The sequence below is a fragment of the Ylistrum balloti genome, unplaced genomic scaffold (assembly GCF_031769215.1).
Source record: "Ylistrum balloti isolate Yb309-2 unplaced genomic scaffold, AGI_CSIRO_Ybal_v1 Utg370800, whole genome shotgun sequence".
NCBI lineage: Eukaryota > Metazoa > Mollusca > Bivalvia > Pectinida > Pectinidae > Ylistrum > Ylistrum balloti.
The window spans coordinates 227,479-253,763 of record NW_026782466.1 but is presented as its reverse complement, the minus strand read 5'-3'; the positions used below and the strand labels follow the sequence as shown (position 1 = coordinate 253,763).

The 26,285-nt window shown below is 35.6% G+C and overlaps 1 protein-coding gene across 1 annotated transcript; it reads left to right on the top strand.

The window, feature by feature from the left end:
- Positions 1–417: 417 nt before the first annotated feature.
- On the top strand, positions 418–25,600 carry LOC132558613 (TBC1 domain family member 25-like). The gene is made up of 5 exons (XM_060223205.1): positions 418–566; positions 5,810–5,919; positions 18,215–18,363; positions 18,645–18,794; positions 19,959–25,600. The coding sequence occupies exons 1-5, from the start codon at positions 513–515 to the stop codon at positions 22,232–22,234; spliced, it is 2,739 nt and encodes a 912-aa protein (XP_060079188.1). The 5' UTR covers positions 418–512; the 3' UTR covers positions 22,235–25,600.
- The last annotated feature ends 685 nt before the right edge of the window (positions 25,601–26,285 follow it).

The window sequence follows — 26,285 nt, the reverse complement described above, 5'->3', positions numbered from 1 at the left end:
ATTTGATCAATCAAAAGATAAACAAAAACAAAGTCTTACATATGCTATTTTTGGAACTAATGGTCTTAATCATAATCTTGGGCCTCTTTGAATGCCTTATTATCATACAGCACCCACGTGTTATTGTTTATAATATATTTTAACATTCTAGTAGGGGAAACAGGTAACAATTTAGTAACAATGTTCGAATTTAAAAAAAAACAAATATAGACAACGTTTGTTAAATATGAATAATATTTCTTACTTTGCTAGTTGGTGTATTTACAATTCAAAAATTAAAGCAAGTTTAGACACTATGAAAATGCAAATCACAAGTGTGACCCCCATTTTAGAAAATGGAAAAACCCAAATCACTTCCTGTTTTGCAAGACGAAACTTCCTGTTGATGACGTTCGGCGAAAAACTGGATAATCGACCGGACGGACCGACATGGATTTTAGAACTTGTAGACCGAAAACGCCCGTGCCATGTAGTTATCTCCAAATCTGAAAACAATAAGGTTATATTGAAGCATGGCGGGGTTCTACGGGATCGAACAGCGGGAAGTCATCCGCGTGAAAGTGAAGGTATTTATTTCGTCCTGCTGTCATTTGACTCATTTACCTCACAAGACCGTTTGTTTACATACACGTATGATATTGGCTCTTGATATCAAAATCTAGTAATTATCTATATATTTATGTAATTATCTATCAATAATACTCCAATAAGATTGGGGATAACCTGAGTTTTTGCTGGCTTCAATTTACACCAGACGGAAGAAAATTTTGATGGACAGATAACTGGTGTCGAGCTAGTACTATTAATCCGCAGTCAGGGACATAACACAGAGGGATAAAGAAATAACATTATCGCATTGTAATGTAATGCAAAGAAATTCGAGTAAACTCGCCATGCTTTATTTTGCTTTGCTGCAGTGTTTATATTTTTCTCCAGACGTACACACTTGCAACTTATCTTTTCAAAATAAACAGAAGTAGAAAGCTAGATATATGATTTTAAAATTGATTGTGCTAACTTTTGTGACAAATAATTTCCCTTAACTTCAGCTATTTATAAAGTCAAATGAATGAATAAGATATATACAGCTGAAATATCACCCTTAATGATATATACCACTCTCAGCCCAGAATGTGACAAAAATTATTTTTAAATAGATGACATCTAAAAGCTTAGTAATGTTTTTTTTACATGTCACTTGAATTTATTAGTTTTATTTTCATTATATAAATGATTCACTTCACACTGGTTGACAAAATGACACTGGTCAGGTGAGTGAGTGTGATGTTCATACTAACTACTGCATAGAAGTAAATAGGGTATGTAGGGAGATAAGATTAGATAACAACAGTAAGAAGAGGAGACTTGGATGACTTCATGACTCATTGAACAAACATTAAAACTGTGGCTAAAGAAGACCTCGAAGTCCAGTTTCTTATCCCTTCAAACTATATATATATATATATAAACTTTATTTATTTTACAACAATTGCGAAACAAGTTAAGTCAACTTATACTAATCACTCTTGTTGGCCTGGATGTAAGCACGCGAGGGGTCTTATTGTGGGAGGAAACCGGAGTACCAGGGGAAAACCCATGTGGTCGGGCAGGTGACCCCTTACCTTTTCACGTCCATTCCGGGAATCAAACCCACGTCGGCTAGGTGAAAGGCGAGTTGCGTGAAAAACAAGGGTGGTGCATTATGTGACCATGTCATGTCGAAAAGATTCTGCTTGAAGCCATTTAGAGAAAAAAGCTTAGTATAGTATCAAACTAGAGAAAACTTGGCTGCCTAGTGAGCAGATCAAGATTTTGGAGGTTTCAGGAACTTTACATTTTTCCATTGATAACCTACTATCTTCCTCATGCCCATGTATCCCGAGTGCTAATATTTTGCCGGTCATATATTACACTTTGTATGTAGTAAGACACATATCGCCATATTAGAATAAAAAGAATTGCAGCTCAGTAGAATTTACCATTAACAATGCAACTTTTTAGTTGTTTTTTTTTCAATTTTTATTCCTTCCTGTCTTTTATTCAAAATTTATCATTGTGATACAACAGTATCACTTTAAATCTTTGTTAGCATTGTGATAACTTCATACCTTTGTTACCAGTGACAGCTAGGCCCATATGGTAACTTTATACCTTTGTTACAAGTGACAGCTAGGCCCATATAGTAACTTTATACCTTTGTTACCAGTGATAGCTAGGCCAATATGGTAACTTTATACCTTTGTTACTAGTGACAGCTAGGCCCATATGGTAACTTTATACCTTTGTTACCAGTGACAGCTAGGCCCATATGATAACTTTATACCTTTGTTACAAGTGACAGCTAGGCCCATATGGTAACTTTATACCTTTGTTACCAGTGACAGCTAGGCCCATATGGTAACTTTATACCTTTGTTACCAGTGACAGCTAGGCCCATATGATAACTTTATACCTTTGTTACAAGTGACAGCTAGGCCCATATAGTAACTTTATACCTTTGTTACCAGTGAACTAGGCCAATATGGTAACTTATATGGTAATTTTATACCTTTGTTACCAGTGACAGCTAGGCCCATATGGTAACTTTATACCTTTGTTACAAGTGACAGCTAGGCCCATATGGTAACTTTATACCTTTGTTACCAGTGACAGCTAGGCCCATATGGTAACTTTATACCTTTGTTACCAGTGACAGCTAGGCCCATATGGTAAATTTATACCTTTGTTACAAGTGACAGCTAGGCCCATATGGTAACTTTATACCTTTGTTACCATTGACAGCTAGGCCCATATGGTAAATTTATACCTTTGTTACAAGTGACAGCTAGGCCCATATGGTAACTTTATATGTTTGTTGATAATGTATTACTAAAGTATTATAAATTTCATTCCTTTGAAATACTGTTAGTTTGTGGCTATGTGTAGAGATGCTGGCATTATAGTGTAGGTCAATAATCAAAAGTCAAGATTTGTACTTGTGTACTTTGTGACTTTGTTGTAAACAAGGGTATAAGTAAAGTAGGTCTACTTAATTAGGAACGATGATGTAAGGTCACTGACTTACAAGTAATTATAAGGCATTAGAAACCAAGTAAGAATCTGGAACGCAATTTTGCAACTGAAAATTGGAATAAGATAAACATTTGATCTGTCCTTTACTTTAGTTGAAAACACTTTTTATCAAATATGTGATCATGATTTTTACTGAACATGATCATCTTCCTTCGTAAATGCATACGCTGATCTTCGGGGTTATGGAACAGCTAATTGTGCACACACTGTAAAATGCTATGTGTTGAGGATAAAAAAAAATTTAGTTTACTGACATTGTGTGTAGTGGTGTGATCTGCATTAAATGGAAACTCAGGCTTTATATGGGATTCTTAATTAATCAATAAAGATGGGCATATCTTAACACCAAAACCAAATTCCAATACATGTCCGAACCTTCACAGATGGAACTGCCGATTCTCTAAAGTTCAGAGAAGCTTGAGTATGTTTTGGCTTTGTGGTCGTTATAGGCAATTTTTTGGTTGTTTGTTTGGCTTAATGCCCTATAAACAGCCAATAATAATTTTGCAATAGGGTCTCCTTGTAGTAGTTGTTGGCTATATGGAAGCCTGTCCATGTAGAGCAATTAGAATAATGTACCTTGCCTAAGGACACAACCGAATAAACACAGACCAATGTTGAGAATCACAAACCACCATGGATATTGAACAACTAACCTCACCTCGGATCTTCATTGGGTTACATAGGCCAATGCTACAAATGACTGAGCTATTTAAGGCCCCTATACATATCCTCTACTTGGCTATCAAATTCTGGAGATGAATTCTTGTGGGAGGTGATTTGATATTTTGCAAGTGGTTCTTGTGATGAGATATCAAATTCATCAATATGCAATTAATGCCCTTTGTTCAATCTGTGTCAGAATTTATATGATCCTGACTATGTAAGCATGACCCTGTATATGTGTATATAAATACACTTTAAATTGGTGTATAATTTTAGTAATCACATAATAATTTTAGATTCATGCACTGATAGTGATGACAGAGCCTAAATTGTAATTCTGAAATGAGGTCTGACATAATTGTGTATTGTATTTATTTAGAATTATTGCCCTTCGCTCATTGTTAAGTAGAAGTTTATGATAGAATTGGCCTTGACCATTTTACTGTTTTCAGTCTTTTAATTAGGTCATCTGATGTGAAGGGTCATGATATAACCCAATAGCCATTGTGTTTCGTCCTTTATCCGCCATCCGTCATGTGTAAACTTTTGACATTTTAAACATCATCTAAAGTTTCACCACTGGGATTGAGCTCTAATTGTCTGTAATGGTCCTGACCATGTGTTATTATTTTTCAGGTTGGTCTGAAATCCAGAATGGCCACCATGGCCGCCATTTTGAAAAAAAATATTTTAAACTTCTTCTCCAGTTCAACTGGTGCCATTGAATTGAAAACTGGTGGGAATGTTAAGGAAAGGTAGCCAACAAAGTGTTGTTATTTTTTGACCTTGTCAAATCTCTGATATAGTAGCCTGGCAGGTCAATTTGTAACATGGTTGCGCAATCATGGTTTTCCTATGTAACACCAATTTCAAACTTGGATTGAGCCCCAACTTTACTGTCAAAAAATAGATAACACTTGTTACAGTTACCTACTTCTCACTAAAACTGCATCATGGAAAACAGCTTCTTAGTAAGATTTCATTCAAAGTAGAAAAATTAACCCTTCTCCCTGCTGAAATTTTTCGTAGTCAGATGACTATTAAAGCCAGGGCCCCTTTTGTTTTGCATTGACCTCTATAATTTACAATGTTTTTGAAGTTTGTATGTGGTACATCATGTAAACATATGTATCTGTCTACAACATATTTCGTTGGGATTTATGCAGAAGGTCTGGTTTTAAAGCCAGCTGTCACATAGAGAAATTGACATGTTTTCCATTCTAAAAAGTAAACTGATGTAGTACTGTGGAAGCTTCACTAAAACGACAAGTAAATTTGGACTAGATATATACACAGAAATAAAACTGCATGTAACAATCAGAACAGGAGAAATATATGTACATATATCTGTGTGAGGTAGGGAGTCATGCATGCGTTATGGCATTTCAGTGTTATAGATCTGTATACTTGTTAATCTGATCATGTCCTTACCATAACAATAAATCAGGTTTTGTTAATGTCAGCCCTCTCTGCCTGGGTGACTCTATGGAGAGATGGATGGATGCATATACTCTCAACATTTTTTCACTTGAAGGAAGGATTCATTTTGGAAACCTATATCAGTGACTTCACCATGCATATGATTTAACTATAATATCTCAAATATCTTTCCAATTGTTTTAAAAATGATACCATGTTAGTTTGAATCATCCACTGGTGTAATTCTATCACATATACAGTTTGCTAGTTTACATCTCTAGAAAAGTGTGTTAGTGTAGTAATATAATTATAAAATAAATGAAAATATTAAGTATTAAATTAAAAAAAAATATAAAATATAATTTATTAATATTTATGTTCCTGTGTCCAGGAGTTAAGCAGATTCTGAAGTATGTTAAGGTTTAGTCATGAAACTTATAGGACATTCTAAAGCTGGTTTTTCTGACCATAATTGATACATAAGTGTATGTTAAAATTTGTCAATTAGTTTCCAGTATTTAAACTTACAGCTGAGGCTGACACTGCCAGCGTTGTGTATAAATGGATGATGTTAGTCTTGTCCAGAACAGGCACGCTTATATTATGTTACAATATTGTGTAATTTGACGATAGTTTCTGTTTCTGTTTGCAGAAATGTGAGGGCTTCATTCAGCCGGAGTACAAGAAATTCTCCCTGGACCCACAGATTACTTCTTATGAGATGCTTCAGCATATCCTAGCCAGTGCCTTCAGTATCAAAGGGTAGGTGTTGACCATGTCCTGTCCAGTGCCTTCAGTATCAAAGGGTAGGTGTTGATCAAGTCCTTCCCAGTGCCTTCAGTAACAAAGGGTAGGTGTTGACCATGTCCTGCCCAGTGCCTTCGGTATAAAAGGGTAGGTGTTGATCCTGTCCTGTCCAGTGCCTTCAGTATAAAAGGGTAGGGGTTGATCATGTTGTGCCTTCAGTATAAAAGGGTAGGTGTTGATCCTGTCCTGTCCAGTGCCTTCAGTATAAAAGGGTAGGGGTTGTAGGTGTGCCTTCAGTATCATGTCCTGCCCAGTGCCTTCAGTATAAAAGATTAGGTGTTGATCATGTCCTGTCCAGCGCCTTCAGTATCAGAGGGTAGGTGTTGATCATGTCCTGACCAGTGCCTTCAGTATCAGAGGGTAGGTGTTGACCATGTCCTGTCCAGTGCCTTCAGTATCAAAGGGTAGGTGTTGACCATGTCCTGTCCAGTGCCTTCAGTATCAAAGGGTAGGTGTTGATCATATCCTTACCAGTGCCTTCAGTAACAAAGGATATGTGTTGACCATGTCCTGCCCAGTGCCTTCGGTATGAAAGGGTAGGTGTTGATCCTGTCCTGTCCAGTGCCTTCAGTATAAAAGGGTAGGGGTTGATCATGTTGTGCCTTCAGTATCAGAGGGTAGGTGTTGATCATGTCCTGTCCAGTGCCTTCATTATAAAAGGGTAGGTGTTGATCCTGTCCTGTCCAGTGCCTTCAGTATCAAAGGGTAGGTGTTGATCAAGTCCTTCCCAGTGCCTTCAGTAACAAAGGGTAGGTGTTGACCATGTCCTGCCCAGTGCCTTCGGGTATAAAAGGGTAGGTGTTGATCCTGTCCTGTCCAGTGCCTTCAGTATAAAAGGGTAGGGGTTGATCATGTTGTGCCTTCAGTATCAGAGGGTAGGTGTTGATCATGTCCTGCCCAGTGCCTTCAGTATAAAAGATTAGGTGTTGATCATGTCCTGTCCAGCGCCTTCAGTATCAGAGGGTAGGTGTTGATCATGTCCTGACCAGTGCCTTCAGTATCAAAGGGTAGGTGTTGACCATGTCCTGTCCAGTGCCTTCAGTATCAAAGGGTAGGTGTTGACCAAGTCCTGTCCAGTGCCTTCAGTATCAGAGGGTAGGTGTTGATCATATCCTTACCAGTGCCTTCAGTAACAAAGGATAGGTGTTGACCATGTCCTGCCCAGTGCCTTCGGTATAAAAGGGTAGGTGTTGATCCTGTCCTGTCCAGTGCCTTCAGTATAAAAGGGTAGGGGTTGATCATGTTGTGCCTTCAGTATCAGAGGGTAGGTGTTGATCATGTCCTGTCCAGTGCCTTCATTATAAAAGGGTAGGTGTTGATCCTGTCCTGTCCAGTGCCTTCAGTATCAAAGGGTAGGTGTTGATCATGTTGTGCCTTCAGTATCAGAGGGTAGGTGTTGATCATGTCCTGTCCAGTGCCTTCAGTTATAAAAGGCCTTCAGTATAAAAGGGTGTGTGATCATGTCCTGTCCAGTGCCTTCAGTATCAGAGGGTAGGTGTTGATCATGTCCTGCCCAGTGCCTTCAGTATAAAAGATTAGGTGTTGATCATGTCCTGTCCAGTGCCTTCAGTATCAGAGGGTAGGTGTTGATCATGTCCTGACCAGTGCCTACAGTATCAAAGGGTAGGTGTTGATCATGTCCTGTCCAGTGCCTTCATTATAAAAGGGTAGGTGTTGATCCTGTCCTGTCCAGTGCCTACAGTATCAAAGGGTAGGTGTTGATCATGTCCTGCCCAGTGCCTTCAGTATAAAAGATTAGGTGTTGATCATGTCCTGTCCAGTGCCTTCAGTATCAGAGGGTAGGTGTTGATCATGTCCTGACCAGTGCCTACAGTATCAAAGGGTAGGTGTTGATCATGTCCTGCCCAGTGCCTTCAGTATAAAAGATTAGGTGTTGATCATGTCCTGTCCAGTGCCTTCAGTATAAAAGATTAGGTGTTGATCATGTCCTGTCCAGTGCCTTCAGTATCAGAGGGTAGGTGTTGATCATGTCCTGACCAGTGCCTACAGTATCAAAGGGTTGGTGTTGATCATGTCCTGCCCAGTGCCTTCAGTATAAAAGATTAGGTGTTGATCATGTCCTGTCCAGTGCCTTCAGTATAAAAGATTAGGTGTTGATCATGTCCTGTCCAGTGCCTTCAGTATCAGAGGGTAGGTGTTGATCATGTCCTGTCCAGTGCCTTCAGTATCAGAGGGTAGGTGTTGATCATGTCCTGACCAGTGCCTTCAGTATCAAAGGGTAGGTGTTGATCATGTCCTGCCCAGTGCCTTCAGTATAAAAGATTAGGTGTTGATCATGTCCTGTCCAGTGCCTTCAGTATCAGAGGGTAGGTGTTGATCATGTCCTGACCAGTGCCTACAGTATCAAAGGGTAGGTGTTGATCATGTCCTGCCCAGTGCCTTCAGTATAAAAGATTAGGTGTTGATCATGTCCTGTCCAGCGCCTTCAGTATCGAAGGGTAGGTGTTGACCATGTCCTTACCAGTACTTTCATTATACTTTTTGAATTTCGAGTAACTGCTACAGAAACATCAATCCTTATATACCCAATCATATGGACAACTTCAGGTAAATTGACAATGTTTCCTTCAGTTGCCTTTAGTAGAAAAGAATCGGTATTCACATCTCCCTTTACCTGTCAATACTTCCCAATATAGTGTGAAATGTCTCCACTTCGTACAAAATGAAAAGTGATTCTTTACGTTGTCATAACTTACAAAATTTTCAATTAAAATCAAATTCTCTCAGCATTTTTTTTAGTGGTTTGTCAGTTAAGAAATATTTACACTATACAGTGATTTTAGTCTCAAGTTATGTTTTACAAAATATTTCTTAAAAGGTTTTCAACCTGTTACTATTAAGTACAATAACTAACATTTTCAAACAAATGTATGCACTGCTCTTGCCAAATGGCCAGATTGTCTAAAAAATTTGACAATTTAATGGTTAGCACTGTCACTATTACTTCTATCATACATAACAAATATCTGTATATTTATGTATGAAAGGAAAAGAGTGATCTTGGGATTATGCTACCATGTCAAAAATGGAACAGTACACGTACACTTTATTAGTTATTTGAAAAATAAAAAGAGGTGGAGGAGTCCAACGTCCTGTGAGTGGTACTAGTTGGTAGATGTATCGGTAGAAGAATCCTGTAAATTTGAACTGTTTTTTAACCCACATTTACATTTCATCATAAACATTTATTGACATTGCCTCCCAATGATTGCTAGCCTAGCTGGTCTCAATGCATCAATAATACCTTTAAAAAAATTTACAACCAACATATGAACATTGTAACTGAACACTTCAATCTATTAACAGCATCGCTGTACCATATTTGTATGGATATAATATATAGATATCTTTGTTCCTTTTACTTTGTATAGCATAATGATCTGCATTGTTATCAACAGGTGATCAAGATAATGCGTTATTACGTCACAACTGAACCATAATTTTAACCTAAGCTATGCCTTGGTGTTGATGCTCCATCCTTTATTAAGTAGTTATTTGAAAGTTTAAAATTCTAGAGACAGTCAATATATAAACATTCTTTTGTCAACGATTGGTAGTGTTAAGTGTGTAAGTGCTGTATTAATTGTATATTGGTTTAATTATGTTAGTTATAAATAAGTTTGCTTACTTTTAATTAAATTGTACTCTGGAGTTATTTTTCTTTTAAATCAAACAGTAGATTAATTTGATTATGGCACATAAAATGATGTTTTCTTTACAACAAACCAGATAGTACATTGATTTGTTTGTATCCAATTGAATGGTATATTTACTTGTTTACATGGAATTAAATCGTTTATTTAGTTGTTTACATCAATGAAATGGTACGCTTGATTATTTACATCAAATTATATGGTAGATTTAATTGTTTACATCAAATTAAAGGGTGCATTAAATTGTTTACATCAAATTAAATAGCAGATTTAATTGTTCACATCAAATTAAATGGTAGATGTACTTTTGTATAAATCTTATGGTACACATTTATCTTGGTTACAGGTTTTGTGTTTAGAACTTACAAAGGGCCTGCCTAGTTGTTTACTCTTGTTGTTGTGATTAGTTTAGCTAGGCCTTTTATTTGATTTTAACAGTTAAGTCACTGATACTGTCATTTTTCATTTCATTATTGAAAGGAGTCCTGTTGATAGGAAGCTACAGTTAAATCAGCAATACCTAGGAAAATCTAATGATCTTGACCCTGCAGGGGTATAAAACTGTATTGGTTAGTTTGATAGTAATTTTAATGAAAACTTTTTATTTAGGACATCTTAAAATTTAATATAATTAAAGACTGAAATCACTTGCAGATTGATATGCAGAACATTGTTTCTGAGGAAATGTAAAGATGACATCCTTTGATTTTCTGATAATTTAGCTCATCTGTTCAAGCTGAGCTAATTAGGCTTTCTTTGATGGCTTCATGTTATTCATTGAATTTTATTTGTAAGTAAGTTATGTCAATTTTTTCATTTGGTTTGATATTACGAAATTTTCAAAATATATTAAAAAAGAAAATTGCAAATCACAGTGTTGGTTTGGAAACCAGAAACACACATTTGTGAGTTTTCGCTAATTATGTTCTTATGATGAAAGGATCTATAACAATTAAGCTGACAGTGCTTTACAAAGCAGTCCATGATGTAATCCTTTGATGATATAACCTTGGGGCTTACCTGGGTCAATATTGATATTGTCTAGCCAATCAATGGCCAGCTGTGTAGTATGGACTCAGGTAGAGTCACTCATGGCCAATACCAGTAAACACCTTTATCTCAAAAGGCTTTGAGGGTAGGGGTCAAACGGGTATTGACCCTGGTGAAATCGCAGGTCCTTGTAATATGTTGTAACAGGCTTATAGATTGGGCCAATATACATGTGTGATTATTTATATGACAGCAGCTATTTATAGCCAGTTATTCTGCTGACCCTACTTCTTATGGATCTAGCCAACCTCATTTATTTATTGACATGTCTGGGTATCAAAGTATGAAATCCAGCTGATTGACAGTTAGTGAGTACTAAGCACTCCTAGCTATGTAAGTAATGAGTAAACAAGGGTATCTACACACAGTACATCATCAGTCCCAAGGGACTTCAGGAGTCTACACACCACATGTGTTATAAGACATCACAGAAGTCTGCTGGAAATTGATTCTTTGTGTGTGTGTGTGTGTGTATGTGCCCAGGACAGAGCATTCTGTTAACCAGGATCAATAACTGACCATGGTGCTCTACAAGGATGAATGTATAGGAATCTGAATTCACCATTATATTACTGGCTATGAGGACTTGTTGGTGTTCAGTAGTTCTGGATAATTTTGACCATTATTCTTGACCACTACAAAATGAGCTCTCCGTGGGCTGTGCTTAGTTTTACTGAAAGGTGTGTAAATTTGATCATGATATACTTAACAAAACTTACTAATGATTATTAAATCTTTGTTATTCATTGTACATATATATTCACTGTAAAAGATTAATGTGATCTTTGTGCCAATATGATAATTGATGACTGCAAATTTTGGAGTTGTAGCAAAATGCATGTTATAGTCTTTTTAAGTTTTAATTTATTTTAGATGTCTGCCTTGTTTATCTAAATATGTGTATTTTAGAAATGATATTTAATGGGCATCACAGGTTGGTTGTTTTCAGATATATATATATATCACATGCAATCCATCTCTTCCCCCTCCCCCGTCCCTCACCCCCTCACCCTGTCATTTATATTATTCAGTCATAGTGACTGCACTTTCATAACTGTGTCCAGTTGTCTTTCTTAGCAATGAACACAGTACACTTGTCTTGTATATAGCATCTTAATTTAGTTATCATTTCATGTGAGATTTTATTAAATGAGTCTTAGAGAAGTTTTTGTGCATTTATGCAAGAATAATTAAAAATGAGACAAGTTTCATAAAAAAAAAAAAAAAAATTACAAATTTTTGATACTTTTGATTGCATAACTCAGGAAAGTTGCTGTTGAATAAGAAGAGTCTAAATGTGAATGCTAAATCAAACAGAGGCAGTCATTTTCAATTAATGATCGTGCATGTTACTTACTTAGCGATAATTTCTGGTACAGGATTTTTAGTCCTCTACACCAGACTCCTTGTTTGTTTGATCTGACTGTGTTTCTCTCACACCACCTCTGATGTTTATATTGGCTCAATAGTTGTCATAAAGGAGTTCTTGGTCTGTTATGACATTGGTTTGATTTCTGACAGCCAATGAAAGATGCTGCAGGGTATATTACACAAGTGACCTACAAAAAAATATTACATGGGTGAATTCACTGGTAAACAGGTGGATTATGTGATAAATAATACTTTTCTTTGAATCATCATATGATGTTTTTGATCACAGCTATATTCCTTTCTAAATCAAAACACTTTGATGTAAATGTCTCTTAATAGTGTATAATTAAATTTAGTAAACTAATGTCATCTAATAAGAATTTAATTAATTTTCAAAAAAAGTTTTAATTGACATAGAAATGAACATTTTATGGAGTTGTTTAATAACAAGTTCTGTGTTAATCACAAATGTTTTTTAGCAGAGATTTTATACAGAAGTTGAACTTAAGGCAAGATCTTTTATATAGTAGATATTACCTTAAAAGTCTTAAGCCCTTCATTGAGAAAAATATTTTCATTTTACAAAAGAAGTTTAACATTGTACACTTGTTGTTACATGGTAATTCTAGGAAATCTGTATATAGTTGGACAACTATGTCATTTAGTTGGAAATATCTTACAAATTTCTTTTTTCAAACAGTCAAAGGTTTTATAACAGACTAATTAAACAATCTTTCACAAATTACATTTGTATTGATTGTTCAACAGTCTTGAATATCACATGAAATCAGCCTTACTGATGTCATGTGTTCTGATATTTCCCAGTCTTCCTTGCTACTGTTACCATCAAGCATTGTAGCATCAACATTCCATGTGCTTAGATCATGTGTATTTGGGTTCTGTAATTAAATATATAATTATTGAATTTGTAGTTGGGTAATGCTAAATGTTCATTATAGGTATATGTAAAGTTGAAATATTTTTTAATCTATAAATGTATTTCAGTTGCATTTAGTTATTTTCATCCTCAGGAAATAGTGAGATTCTATTCTATATAGAATTACATATATGTAACCCTTTTAAAATACTAGCCGCAATATACCACTCGACTAGGCAGAACTTCTGTTCAGCTCGATTGGTTGAGAGTCAGGCTAGTAAGCCAGGGGTCCCAGGTTCGACTCCTAGCAGAGGCCTTGAGATAAAATATGACCTCTGTTACATATATCCAGATCTGGAACACAAGGACAAATGACACATCAGTACTGTGTAATGAGTCAGTATAAGTACGTTTCAGTACAGACTTAGTATTAATTACACTCTTAATATCCATCCATTTTATGACCAGCTACTAAATGAAACACAGATTAATCAATATGTCATGTAGATGGACATTTTATATCAGGTTAATAGCGAAGTGAAGTAGCACTAAGATATATATATGCTCACCTGAATGAGTAGGGAAATCAACATGTCTTGTTTTTATAACATGTATATAGTCAGCTGATTGTGTAGGGAAATCAACCTGTATATAGTCCACTGAACGTTTTGTTTAAAATCTGTTTTGTATATTTACATCTGTAATGGATTTGATAAATGTGAAAGACTGAGTTTTTTCTGGAACTCTGATCCATGACTCATGGACTCGAGACTTTCCAGTGGGACTTACTCAAATTTTGAGGAGCTACTGAATCTCTTAAATATCAGACTCATCAAAATTTTGGAAAATGGTGCTTTAGATCCACTCAGAAAAAATCCTACAGAAATTGATGCTGCCTATAAATCAAAAGAGTCCTATATAGCCACAAAAATATTTCTGTGATTAATTTAATATTGACTGTTTAACCAATGGAGAAATTTCCAGAGAACCAACAAGTTCATGTTTGTTGAGGTTCATCTTCTAAGCTTCAGGGGGATACCTAGTGGTATACAGAGATCTCTTACAAAATAGTAAACATCTAAAAAATTTTTAAAAAATTGAAAAAAAAAAAAACAAAAAAAAAAACAAACAAAATAAGATAAAAAGAAGAATGCCTGCTTTTGAAGCAAGACAGGCCAAAAGTATATTCTACTTTCTTGTTTTTCTCAATCAGCTGTAGAAGATAGTAGGATATTATTTTTACCTAACTTGCTTCAAGAGTTGGTGCACTTTTTTTTATAATTTCTTGTTTTTTAATTGGTTTTCATATATCCTATATATATACTTACTCAAGTGCCCAGTTCCTATCCTACTAACTTAAGGAATATATTTTGTCATCAGGAATCTTTCCATATCAATACATTTAATCCATGATGATCACTACCATCATATTGCAAATACCGTGGGGGTATTTTGTAATCCTGGTTACTTGAACACTGAGTCACATTTATCATCAAACATATGGATGGCACTTCCACTTGTAGTATTTATTACATGTGTACATATTTTTTTTCTGTATTTTTTGTTTTAAGCATTTGTAATAAGCCCCCTTTGCTATTCCTCTCTCTTGTTATACATATATGGTGCTAAAACCTGTTGCTCTCTGTTTTTACAACTTGGGAACTATATCCTAAAATAGGATTTTACTATCTAGCTGCTAGTAAATGTTTTTTTTCTTGAGAGATTTCGAGTAAAATTATCTGTATTAATGAGTAAAATTTCCAAAATGATGTTACTTTTAACAAATTGTCAAACAATTTAGATTGTGCAGTCTAAAGTACAAGTTTCTGACTGTCAGTCCTGGGTTCAGATGTTTGTATACAGGTGTGGGATAAAAACCTGAAAATTAGGATTAAATTTTAAGTATTAGTACATTTTGTTATTTTTTCTTAATATGTCTCATTTTTTTTCCAAATTTAAAACCATTGGCCCCATTCCCAATGTAACAAAAATTGATATTTGTTAATCAACTTGACTCTTTTCTACCACAATTCAGTTGTAATTCAGTAATTTGTTTCACCTAAGGGTAAACAAGGTGTTCTCTGAATGCAAACATTTTAGAGTGGTGTTGATTTAGGAAACAATGACAAGTCAATTATATACTGCTTCATCAGCTGTTTTTTTTCACCTTGAGTTTTACCTGATCATTCACATTCAGAGATAAACCACTCAATGTGACCTTCATCAGACTAGTAAACCACTCTATGTGACCTTCATCAGACTAGTATGTACAACAGGTATATCTCTGAGCTCCAGGTCACAGAGTACATATATAGTGTATTGTCACCAAAACATGACACTTTTGTGTCTCTCCAGTTAATCAGTGATATCTGGAAAATATACCATCGTTCTGGTACATATCAGTGTCACTACCTGTTGTCAGCGGAGAAGTTCTTTTATGGGATAAACCATTGTTAACTGAGAAAAAGCTGGAGCCATCTAGGAATTATCACTGTCCAATTTTGTATTAGGGACTTTCTTTATAATGCTCTGTTAGTGTTATTTGTGGGATCAATTATTTATAGAACTGTGATCTGATTTGGCTGCAGATGACGACGGTGGAGAATAACACCTCCGCTGTCTAGATGTTTATATACAACTAGAGCTACATAAAGAGTTATATCACAATAGAATCTTGCATTTCCTGATAGGTGTTTTTTTGGCATGTCTAGAATACCATTTCAAACATTTTAATGGTTCCCAGTACAAAGAGATATAGTGGGTTCAGAAAACTTTAGCATGTCGCACTGAATATCGGAGTCCTTAAATTCATAAAACTCAAAATATAACATTGAATTTAATTATTTGACAATAAAATGAAATGTGACAGCATTGATTCCATGAAAGTTGTATAATACATGTAAGGGGATATCCCTGTAATTGTTATGTTGTGTTGGTGATTATTGTAAAGATTCTGTGTAACACTGGTAGTGATATCGATACCAGAGGGTATATATATACCTCGGCTACAGTTACCCGTAACCTTATGATATACAGTGATTTTTTTGGAAATTAAGGTGTAGACAAGATAGAGGATTAAACGTTGATTTACATGAAAGCTTCTCTATTTGTCATTTCCATCTGTTGTCCCTTTATACAGTACAGTTTATCATATCTGCTTTGTCTGTGCATGCATGTGTCTCTGACGGTGCCATCCTTCAGACAAGATTTAAAGGTTGACACTAAATCGCTCACTACCACTTTAGAAGTACACGGTAAAAGCTTTTGTGAAGATATGTATTGATATTAACACTAAAGTATTATAGCGACAGGATTACATTTTGTTCATCTTCTGATTCTGTCAAGGTTAAAGGGTGAAAGTTTTCCAAATAAAAAGCTTGTGTATTCTTCAAATACAGTCTAACCTGTCATAACGGCCACCTTAGTTAGACGGCCACCTGTTTATAACGGCCGTTTTCAGACCCTCCCTATCATTTTTGCTCATTAATGATACCTAATTTAACGGCCACCTGTCTGACGCGGCAAACGGCCACCCTTTTTGTCCCCAAACTCGAGATCTAACCTCGTTAAAACGGCCGTTTTGACCACAAGTCATTTGACAAGCTTTCTTGGCTGCGAGTCACGTTTTCTCGCCACGTGAACATTCCTACAAATGTGTAAATGCCTTCCTTTCAATTTTGTTCTTTTGTATTTATAGTTGTGTCATAAAATAAAGATTGGTCTGTCTTCAAATTACTTGCTATTAAGATAATAAATAATAACAGATGATGTTTGATATCTTATTATTAAACTGTATTCCAATATCAATGTGCAAATTGCCACAACTTGGGTTCAAAAATAAGGAACCTCAATTAAGAGGCCACCTCTCTATAAAGGCCACTTTCATAATTTCCCAACAGTGGCTGTTTAATACAGGTTAGACTGTATCTTTTAAACATTTCAACAGATATTAAGATTTACAGGAAATTTTGTAGGATTTAAGTTATATGAGTCCAGTGCATCATTTCCTTGATTCTCACAAAGACGTAGAGAGTGTTCTCAAAATTTAAGCGAGTCCCACAGGAAAGTCATGAGTTTAGGACTGAAGTACAGAGTCCCAAAAATGACTGATTCAGAACTTTCTCCAATTGCTGAAAGCCTGATAAAATTTGAATAGTGGTTAGTGAAAATTATCAAGTTTGAATTGGAAGAAATTGGGAACATTCTTCATCCTTTCATTGCTTGTTGAGACAGGTAAGACAGATATATGTAAATTTTGTTTGGGTGTCCCCCCCCCCCCCCCCCCCTCCTTTTTTTCTCCCAATGGAAACAATGTGAATTTTTCGATTACCACTGGTTAACTTTTATTATAATCCCAGTTTGAGCAACTGTGGCCAAATGATCTTAGTTAAATGATAAAAGTTCACTTTTGACCATTTTTTCAATGAATTCTTTCATATTTTTCACGTAATGCGGTCCTGATGATTGGATAGGGACAGCATTATGTCTTGTTTTATTTAGACACAGTCAAACCTGCCTTAGCAACCACCTTCATTCAGTGACTTCCTGTTGTATGTGACTGTCAATTTTCCTCCCAATGTAATTGACTATACAAATGTCCTGAATTAAGCGACTACTTGTCTGACGTGACTGGCGACCATCATTTCTGTGTCCCAAACACTGGAAACAACCTTTTTCAGCAACTTTCTGAAAGTTATTTGGTTCCCTTAAAGTAAACATCATTTCTGTGTCCCAAACACTGGAAACAACCTTTTTCAGCAACTTACTGAAAGTTGTTTGGTTCCCTTAAAGTAAACATCATTTCTGTGTCCCAAACACTGGAAACAACCTTTTTCAGCAACTTTCTGAAAGTTATTTGGTTCCCTTAATGTAAACATCATTTCTGTGTCCTAAACACTGAAAACAACCTTTTTCAGCAACTTTCTGAAAGTTATTTGGTTCCCTTAATGTAAACATCATTTTGCTGTGTGAAACGCTAAGACGATCATGTGACAATCACATGTTCCATGACTTGTGCTGTAATATGATTACATATGTGGTAGATTTAATCTATTTTTTGTTGACTTCACATTTACAGTCAAGACTTTCTGCTGTACAGCAGATGAGTTATACATTGTGCAGATCCTTTATTGCCTTGGGGATACCATTTTTATGATGATTTTATAACAGTGTCTCTGTAACATATGGACATTCAGTTGTAATTCTCGGATGTGATCTGCAAACAGCTGTTTTCAAGCATCTTCACTGAAATGAAGAAGTATGATTTATTCTGTTTTAGGGATTTTACCCTGAGTTACCGAACACGAGATGACGAGGGACAGGAAATCTACCTCAGTATGCTCTCTGACTGGGACATGGATGCAGCCTTCCAGAGTGCTTCAGACCCGTGTCTCCAGCTCAAGGTTGACCTCAAACCGTTTGAGGAAGGTCAGTCTTACTCCATAATATCTCTACCAGGCACTTAATTGGAAAATACATTTGTGGGTTCATAAATCAGAATGGAAATTCCAAATTACCATAGATACAGATGAATGTTTTAGTTGTGAAAAACAAACAACTTTTTCCTCTGGTTTGGTTCACAACTTCAAAAATAAAATGTACAAGGGATCTTCATATGTATATTATCATTTCTGTGTCCATAATGTCTGAAGTGATATCATACTTCATTAAGTAACTGTGGTGTGGAGTGTACATTGATATTTTCACAGGTTTGGATGACTGGGATATCATCGCTCCTGTGGATGTGCCACAATATAAGGTGTCCAATCTAGTGGAACGGAACTCCATCTTGGGATCGCTTACAGGGACAATATCCAACCAAGTTGGGAGAACTGTGTCACACATGCAGCGTGTCATGGGTATATTTTTCCCTTTATATCTAAATATCATTACATGTCTCCATTGTAAATTTAATTTCTAGTGGTTTCTCATCTTTCTGCAAATTTTGATAACATTTTTACATTTCTGTTGCTTGAGATGGAAAGAGATTGACCAAATAGACCTGCACCAGTTATATCCATTGTTTTTGTCAATTTTCCTCATTATCTTTATGGCTTTGTGTATATTCTGTATTACATGTATATAAAATACCTGGTCTTGTGTACTTTCCCTCAGGGAACATGTCTGCAGTAAACACAGTAAAAGACTGGGCACTTCATGAGGTGTATCAGTTATCACAGGATCTGCACCTAATGGACATCACACACACTGTCACACGAGCCATAGACGAGTACACTCATGCTTACATACACACGTACACACACATGCATTCAACACAACATGGTACAGCTCATCAACGTGATATAAAATTGAATATCATATTTCACAAAATATTGCATTTTCATACATTACTGTAACTTTTACTTAACTTCACTATTCCTCTTACTTAACTTCACAATACCTCTACCATTACAAGTTAATTATCATTACTTTATTGTTACATTAACATTTCGAACCATGACAAAATAATTATTGATAAATTCAAAATATTTATCCTTCCTTGTACCTAAGTTACAATTCTTACAATATTATTATGACAATTAACAGGTTCCAGAATTAGCACCAACTTTTATTACTTAAAAATGAAAAGAAAATAAATGGTGGTATTCCAATGAAATTTGAAACTTGTGTAAGTCTACTGCTGTTATATTACTATATAAGTCTACTGATGCTTACCTTCCTCGTTTAACAGTTAACAAGTACTTTTGTGGGGGATGTTAGTTTATTCTAGCACCTGTGCACCCTTGTTTATCATACATGTAGGTTCTAATTCATTGTTGGTGTATGTTATAGATTTGCTTTCCTATCTTGTAATAATGGCTGATCTATATGTTATTGTATTTAAGCTTCAGATTAGCTATTTCTTGCATTAAGATTATTTCTAAGTTAAGGCATGTTTTGAAACTATAGGTAAGACTTAGGACTAAGCTTCTTTTCTCTCAAGATTTTGAATAGGGCATATCTATCTTTCAAAACATTTTCTAGTCAGTTAAACATTTAATTTTTTTTTTTTCCATTTTTAGGTCTGAGAAATGAAGACGAGCAGCGCTACAGGCCATCAAAATCTCCGATGACAGACATGGAATTTCGGAACTACTTGGATTCCTCCGGCCATATGATAAAACCAGAGGAGTTCCGAATCAGCATCTATCAAGGAGGTGTGGAACCATCCCTGCGTAGAGTTGTATGGCGTCATCTTTTGAATATATTTCCAATTGGACTTTCTGGGAAGGAACGGTTTGATTACATGAAGCGCAAAGAGAATGAGTACTACAAGCTGCGGGACAACTGGCGTGATGTTATAAGTTCAGGATCAATGACTGAAGACATCCGCTACATCACATCAATGGTAAAGAAGGATGTCCTAAGGACAGATAGAACTCTCAAATATTTTGCCGGAGGTGACGACAGTAAGAACCTATTGTCCTTGTTCAATGTTTTAGTTACGTACGCCGTCACACACCCTGAAGTGTCATACTGCCAGGGTATGAGTGATGTTGCCTCACCACTACTAGTCATCCAGAAGGATGAAGCACAGGCTTATCTCTGCTTCTGTGGGATCATGGCTAGGATGAAGTCAAACTTCACATTGAATGAGAATGCAATGAACCTGAAATTCAAGCACTTAAGTGACATTCTAGAGCTACATGATCCCATTCTTTATGCATATTTGAAAGACCATGATGCTGGCGATATGTTTTTCTGTTACCGATGGTTACTTCTTGAACTGAAACGTGAGTTTCCATTTGAAGATGCCCTGTACATGCTTGAGGTAATGTGGAGCACACTGCCACCTGTGTACCCAGAGAGTGAGCTCCTCCTGACAGAATTGGATTATTCCTCATTTCTTTTATCGACATCACCCTGCTCGCCTTCCTTCTCAAAGAAGCCAAGTATTTATGAGAAGTTCAAGAATATGAGACGAGTAAAATCATCAAAGTCTAGAAATCTAGAGGTTCCATCAGGGGAGGAAACTGTGGGTAATTCTGTGAATAATAATTCTGTATTAGTGTCTAAAAATCTGACAAATGCTGAGAATGCTTCCCCATTTGAGGAAGAAAAATCTATTGTTGGAGCACATGATTTTCCTTCTATGAAGGATTCCATGGTTGCTGATGCTGAGGCGAAATCCTTTTGTATTGACAAGTCTCTTGAAACCGAGATGGAGTCAACAATTCAAAATAAGAAAATTCAAGATCCAGAAATTGCTCTAGAAGTTCTGAAAGAAGAAACAACAGATGTTACATCTTGCAAGTCAGTGTTTAATGGGTCAGATTTAAGCAGCAGTGTTCATGATGAGCGTCCCGCAGGCTCCTTCTATAATGGGGACTTGACAAGTGAAACACCCACAGATGGTACAGATAGTGAGGAGGTTGAGACACTTTTCTCTCAGGATTTGGTTGGACCTGAGAATAGCATAAACAATGACCCTCCATTCTGTAACGCCTCTTTGACCAAAGAAGGTGGAACGGATGATGAATTGTGCAATGATAATATGGATGAAGATCAAGATGATAGTGGACATTCCCAATTCTATCTCTCTCTGGATTCTACAGAAGAGGAAAAAACAGGGGGAAACAACCATGTTGCCCCTGACAATAAATCGCTCAAAAAAACTGGAGAAAGGGCAGGATTCTTTCATAATGTTAAAGAATTCATTTCAATTCCAAAAAAGAGGCCCACAGATATTCAGATCCCAAAGGTTGTGGCAGGTTTTAAGGCTCCTGATATCGTACACGAAGTATTGAACATACACAGTTGTGATAATGATCTCAAAACAGAAAGCAACAGTAACTGCTCCAAAAAGTTAGCCCAGAATAATGGGTTAACAAACGGAAGGCAAAAGTACGCAGGAAAAGCGGTGCTGTCTCCCGTTGCTTCATCAGTAGCTAACAGTGAGGTAGATATCACCTCCACTTCCAGTATGTGTTCAAGTTCTCTCCCTTTGAATGACTCTGGAATGAGTATGTCTGAATGTACGGAAATCTCAGATGACAGTTCATTGGAAGTTATAAAGCACAGCATTCCAACGATTAAACTGCCCCCTCCAGATGTGTTCGGAAATGGCAACCCATTTCTGATGTTTGTGTGTGTCACATTGCTGATGCAACACAGAGAGGCTATATTACAGAAACAATTGGAATATGATGAGATTGCCATGATGTTTGACAAGATGGTTAGAAAACACAACGTACACAAGGTTCTACACCAAGCCCGTGTTCTCTACACTGATTACTTACAGACACAGAAAAAAATTGAGGAACAGGCCGATGCAGAGGACCATGCATTCAGTGTTTAGTTTCACTATCACTTGCCATATATATTGTGCAGAGAGCAGTTGTTCAATGCTTTAGTGTAGCTTACAATGATATTGGCTTCATTCACTTGATTTCCATGGAAACAACTTGATTTTGAATTTCAAAATAGAAAAAAATAACTTTGCAATCTATAAAGCTGTTTACCACTTTCTACAAATATTGAGATTTTATATTCTAGTTATTATAAATCATTTGAGATTTATTATGATAATTTGATGAATTCAAGATTGAACAGGTTATCTCCCTTCGTTAGAAATTGTTTTAATGACATCAACCTTTATTGTCCATTGTTGTACAATTTCTTCAGAAATCTTTTAAACCTTAATGTAAGACAAACTTCTTGTTAATATGGGATATAGTCTTTGCCCTGCGGTGTTTTTAGGGCATTATTGGAACCGTCATACCTAACGAGGCAGGTTCAGTATGATGATTAGGAACATGCTGGCATTTCTAATGAAATTTTAAAAGATATGTGTTACCAGGCATGAGCTTAAATAGATTTTTGCATACAATTGCAAGTACCCCAAACACTTTGATATATTGAATGGATTGCTGTGGTACAGTGAAAAGCTGAGCTCCTCTGATTTATTAATATATTTTACAGTCGCAACTTATTCTTATAATGTGCAACTCTGTATTGAAACGTATAGGTATACATTTTCTTTTACAGCTAAGTTTTTTTTTAGTCCCAAATTACTTCTTTCAGGTATGAAATATTTTCATTTGTATGAAAACCTTAAATTATAGATTTGTCCTGAAAAGGCTGTGATTTTAATAGAGAATTAGCTAGATAAATATTGAAACAGCGAAAAAAAAAGCAGAATTTTATGTGAACCTGCTAGTGATATGCATGTACATTATAGATATTGTTGGAATGTGATACTGGATTAACTGTCATTGGTGATGTGTTAAATATGTATTGTGTCGATACACTGATGTAGTATTGAGCAAAGATTTGACGATAAATTGTAACTAAGTGATCTTCACTTTGTTATGCTTTGTCAGTATTTGTCATGGACAGAATTATTTATTCTGTAAATCCTGGTGAAATTGAAAGTTAGAAATGACTTTATGAAGCTTAAACAACAGCAGACTTGCAGGTTATGCTTTGCAATTGACCCTTCCATAGTCAACATGTTCTTTTTAGGTTTAAAAAATGATGCTTAAGTTTACTATGTTTGCTATTCATAATGTAATTAGCACAAATATTTAAGTTCGGACATAACGTTGATGACATACATGCATGTACATGGAGATAACATTCCAGCTTGTCACGTCAACCTTGGACATATTAATCATAAACAAAGGCTGAAATGTCTGCTCTCTTCTGAGACAAAAGCTTCAGCTTACATATAAATTTTAATGCTGTCGTTCTGCCATATTTTTGGCGTGGACAAAGTCTTCAATGAAAAGCTATATATCTGTATCAATTATCAAAAGGATTGTGTTGTACTTGTTCATTCATACATTATGACTGTACCAGGTGTATTTCATATAAGCAGAAGTATCCTGTCAATGTCACTGATTTAAATCATTATTTTCTAAAGATAGCGATAAAGTGAAAGTCTACAAATTTTTATGAATTTTGATATTTAAATTCATAAATGGGAATCAAAATATTAAGAGACAACCCTCTGTGTTCAGAAATACAATACTGCAAAACTGCTATAAGGCGCTGAAAATGTATTTGTGTAGCTAAAAGACATGTTGTAAATGATGTTCATAATTACTCAGTTTATGCAAATGTGAATTTATTGGAATAATGATATTATACGAAGACCAGCATATTGATCAGGTATGATAGTTTAGTTTCATCTTTAAGTCTTTATCACATGTATCAGCAAAGGTCAGACTAAGGTCAGAAGTTGATTATGTGTATTGTCAACCTGAGAATGTTACTGTCAACCAAATTCAGATTGAGGTCAGAGGGCGATAGTGTGTGTTGTCACCCTAAGGATGCTTCTGTCTACTAATATCAGACTGAGTTCAGAAGGCATTAGTGGATATTGTCAACCTGGGCATGTAACTGTCAACCAAGGTCAGAAGTTGATACTGTATATTGTCAACCTGAGAATGTTACTGTCAACCAAATTCAGATTGAGGTCAGAGGGCGATAGTGTGTGTTGTCACCCTAAGGATGCTTCAGTCTACCAGTATCAGACTGAGTTCAGAAGGCATTAGTGTATATTATCAACCTGGGCATGTAACTGTCAACCAAGGTCAGACCAATGTTAGAAGTTTTTCATTGTATTGTCAACCTGAGGACATGCTTCTTAAGTCAAGGTCAGACTGTGTTTAGAGGATGTCTGAAAACAAGACTGCATCTTAAGTGTGGATCTGTTCTGTTGATAGATGATTTTGTGACAAGTTCATCATAGTATTTCTAGTTCAGTATCAAGTGTAGTTCTATAGAAATAAATAAAGAAATCAATAAATAAAAAAGACCAATGCTTGTTGGGTGTAGTTTAAAGCATACTTGTGTTTGTGCTCAGGTTAGTTACATTTTAAGTAACACATGAAAAAAATATAATTCCTTTTGGTTTGTGCAGAAAATAAGATGTCTCATTAACTTGTTCGTGTTGATAGACTAAATGAAAAATGAAATGTTAGAAATAATCACACTCATTTAAGCCTTGAATAATTGTAAAGATTATGTTGTTCCTTCAAAATTCTTTACATTCATGATGTGTTTAGTGTAATAGGGATCCAAATGCTTGTGATCATATGTGAATCATTCATCTGCTTGGTGGAAGTGCTTTGATTATGTATAATGAATAGTGAGGTACAGCTCAATAAACAAAAAGTCATTATCATTGTATCATCTACACTCTTAAGGAGAAAAAACAAAACAAAAAAAACAGTACACATGGAACTTTGGGACTTGAAAAGACCTACCGTATTTGAGTATTCTTTTCACTGAAAAGTATTAAAGCCCTCAGACATTGTTCATTTCAAAGAGACATTCTCTTCTAATGCTTTTCACAAATAAAGGACATGATTCTGAGATTTTGAAACAATTTAATTCATCAATTTATTCATCAAGACAATTAATTTTTTTGTTTGTTTTTCTTTAAAAACATAGTATTTACAGATAACCATAATTTTTTTCCTACAGAAAACAGACGTACTGGTTTACTTCAGTGCCAAACACAAACTCTGAGATTCTGGAGAACTGTATGATATGTGAACAAGCCTTGTTCAAGTTATTTGCAAGAAATTTTACATCATATGCAATGTGTATTATATGAAATCCATTGCGTGTAATGCCACAGAGTAACTATATTCTAATTCTTTTATTTTGTTTTGTTTTGGCATGTATTGTCAATAAAGTTTTCTGTTGTTGCATATTCCTTGGTTTTGTTTTCTTTCCTGTTGGTAAATATGTTTTTACTGAGTATCATGGAACATGTTAGAAGGGAACAACATATTTTTCCATGATACACTGTACAAACTGAACTTAACTAGTACTAATTGTAATGGGGACCATTACAAATGTCCCCCAAGCAACCCCTTCAGCAGTAAATGATCACAATAATCAGTCATGACAAACATGAACGCCATTTTGCTCCTATAGTGCCATCTAATACATATATACTAATTTTCACGAAAATCGGACACTATCTTAAATTTGACCAAATTTAGACCACAGCTGACTGCTCAAATGACCAATCGATGACCGAACGAAAAATGAACTACGCCATTTTGCTCCTAGTGCCACCTAATACATATATACCAATTTTCACGAAAATCAGACAATATCTAAAATTTGGCCAAAATTTTGACCACAGCTGACCGCTCAGATGACCAATCGATGACCGAACGAAAAATGAACTACGCCATTTTGCTCCTAGTGCCACCTAATACATATATACAAATTTTCACGAAAATCAGACAATATCTAAAATTTGGCCAAAATTTTGACCACAGCTGACTGATCAATGGCTGAATGAAAAATGGACTATGCCATTTTGCTCCTAGTGCCACCTAATACATATATACAAATTTTCATGAAAATCAATGGCAGAATGAAAA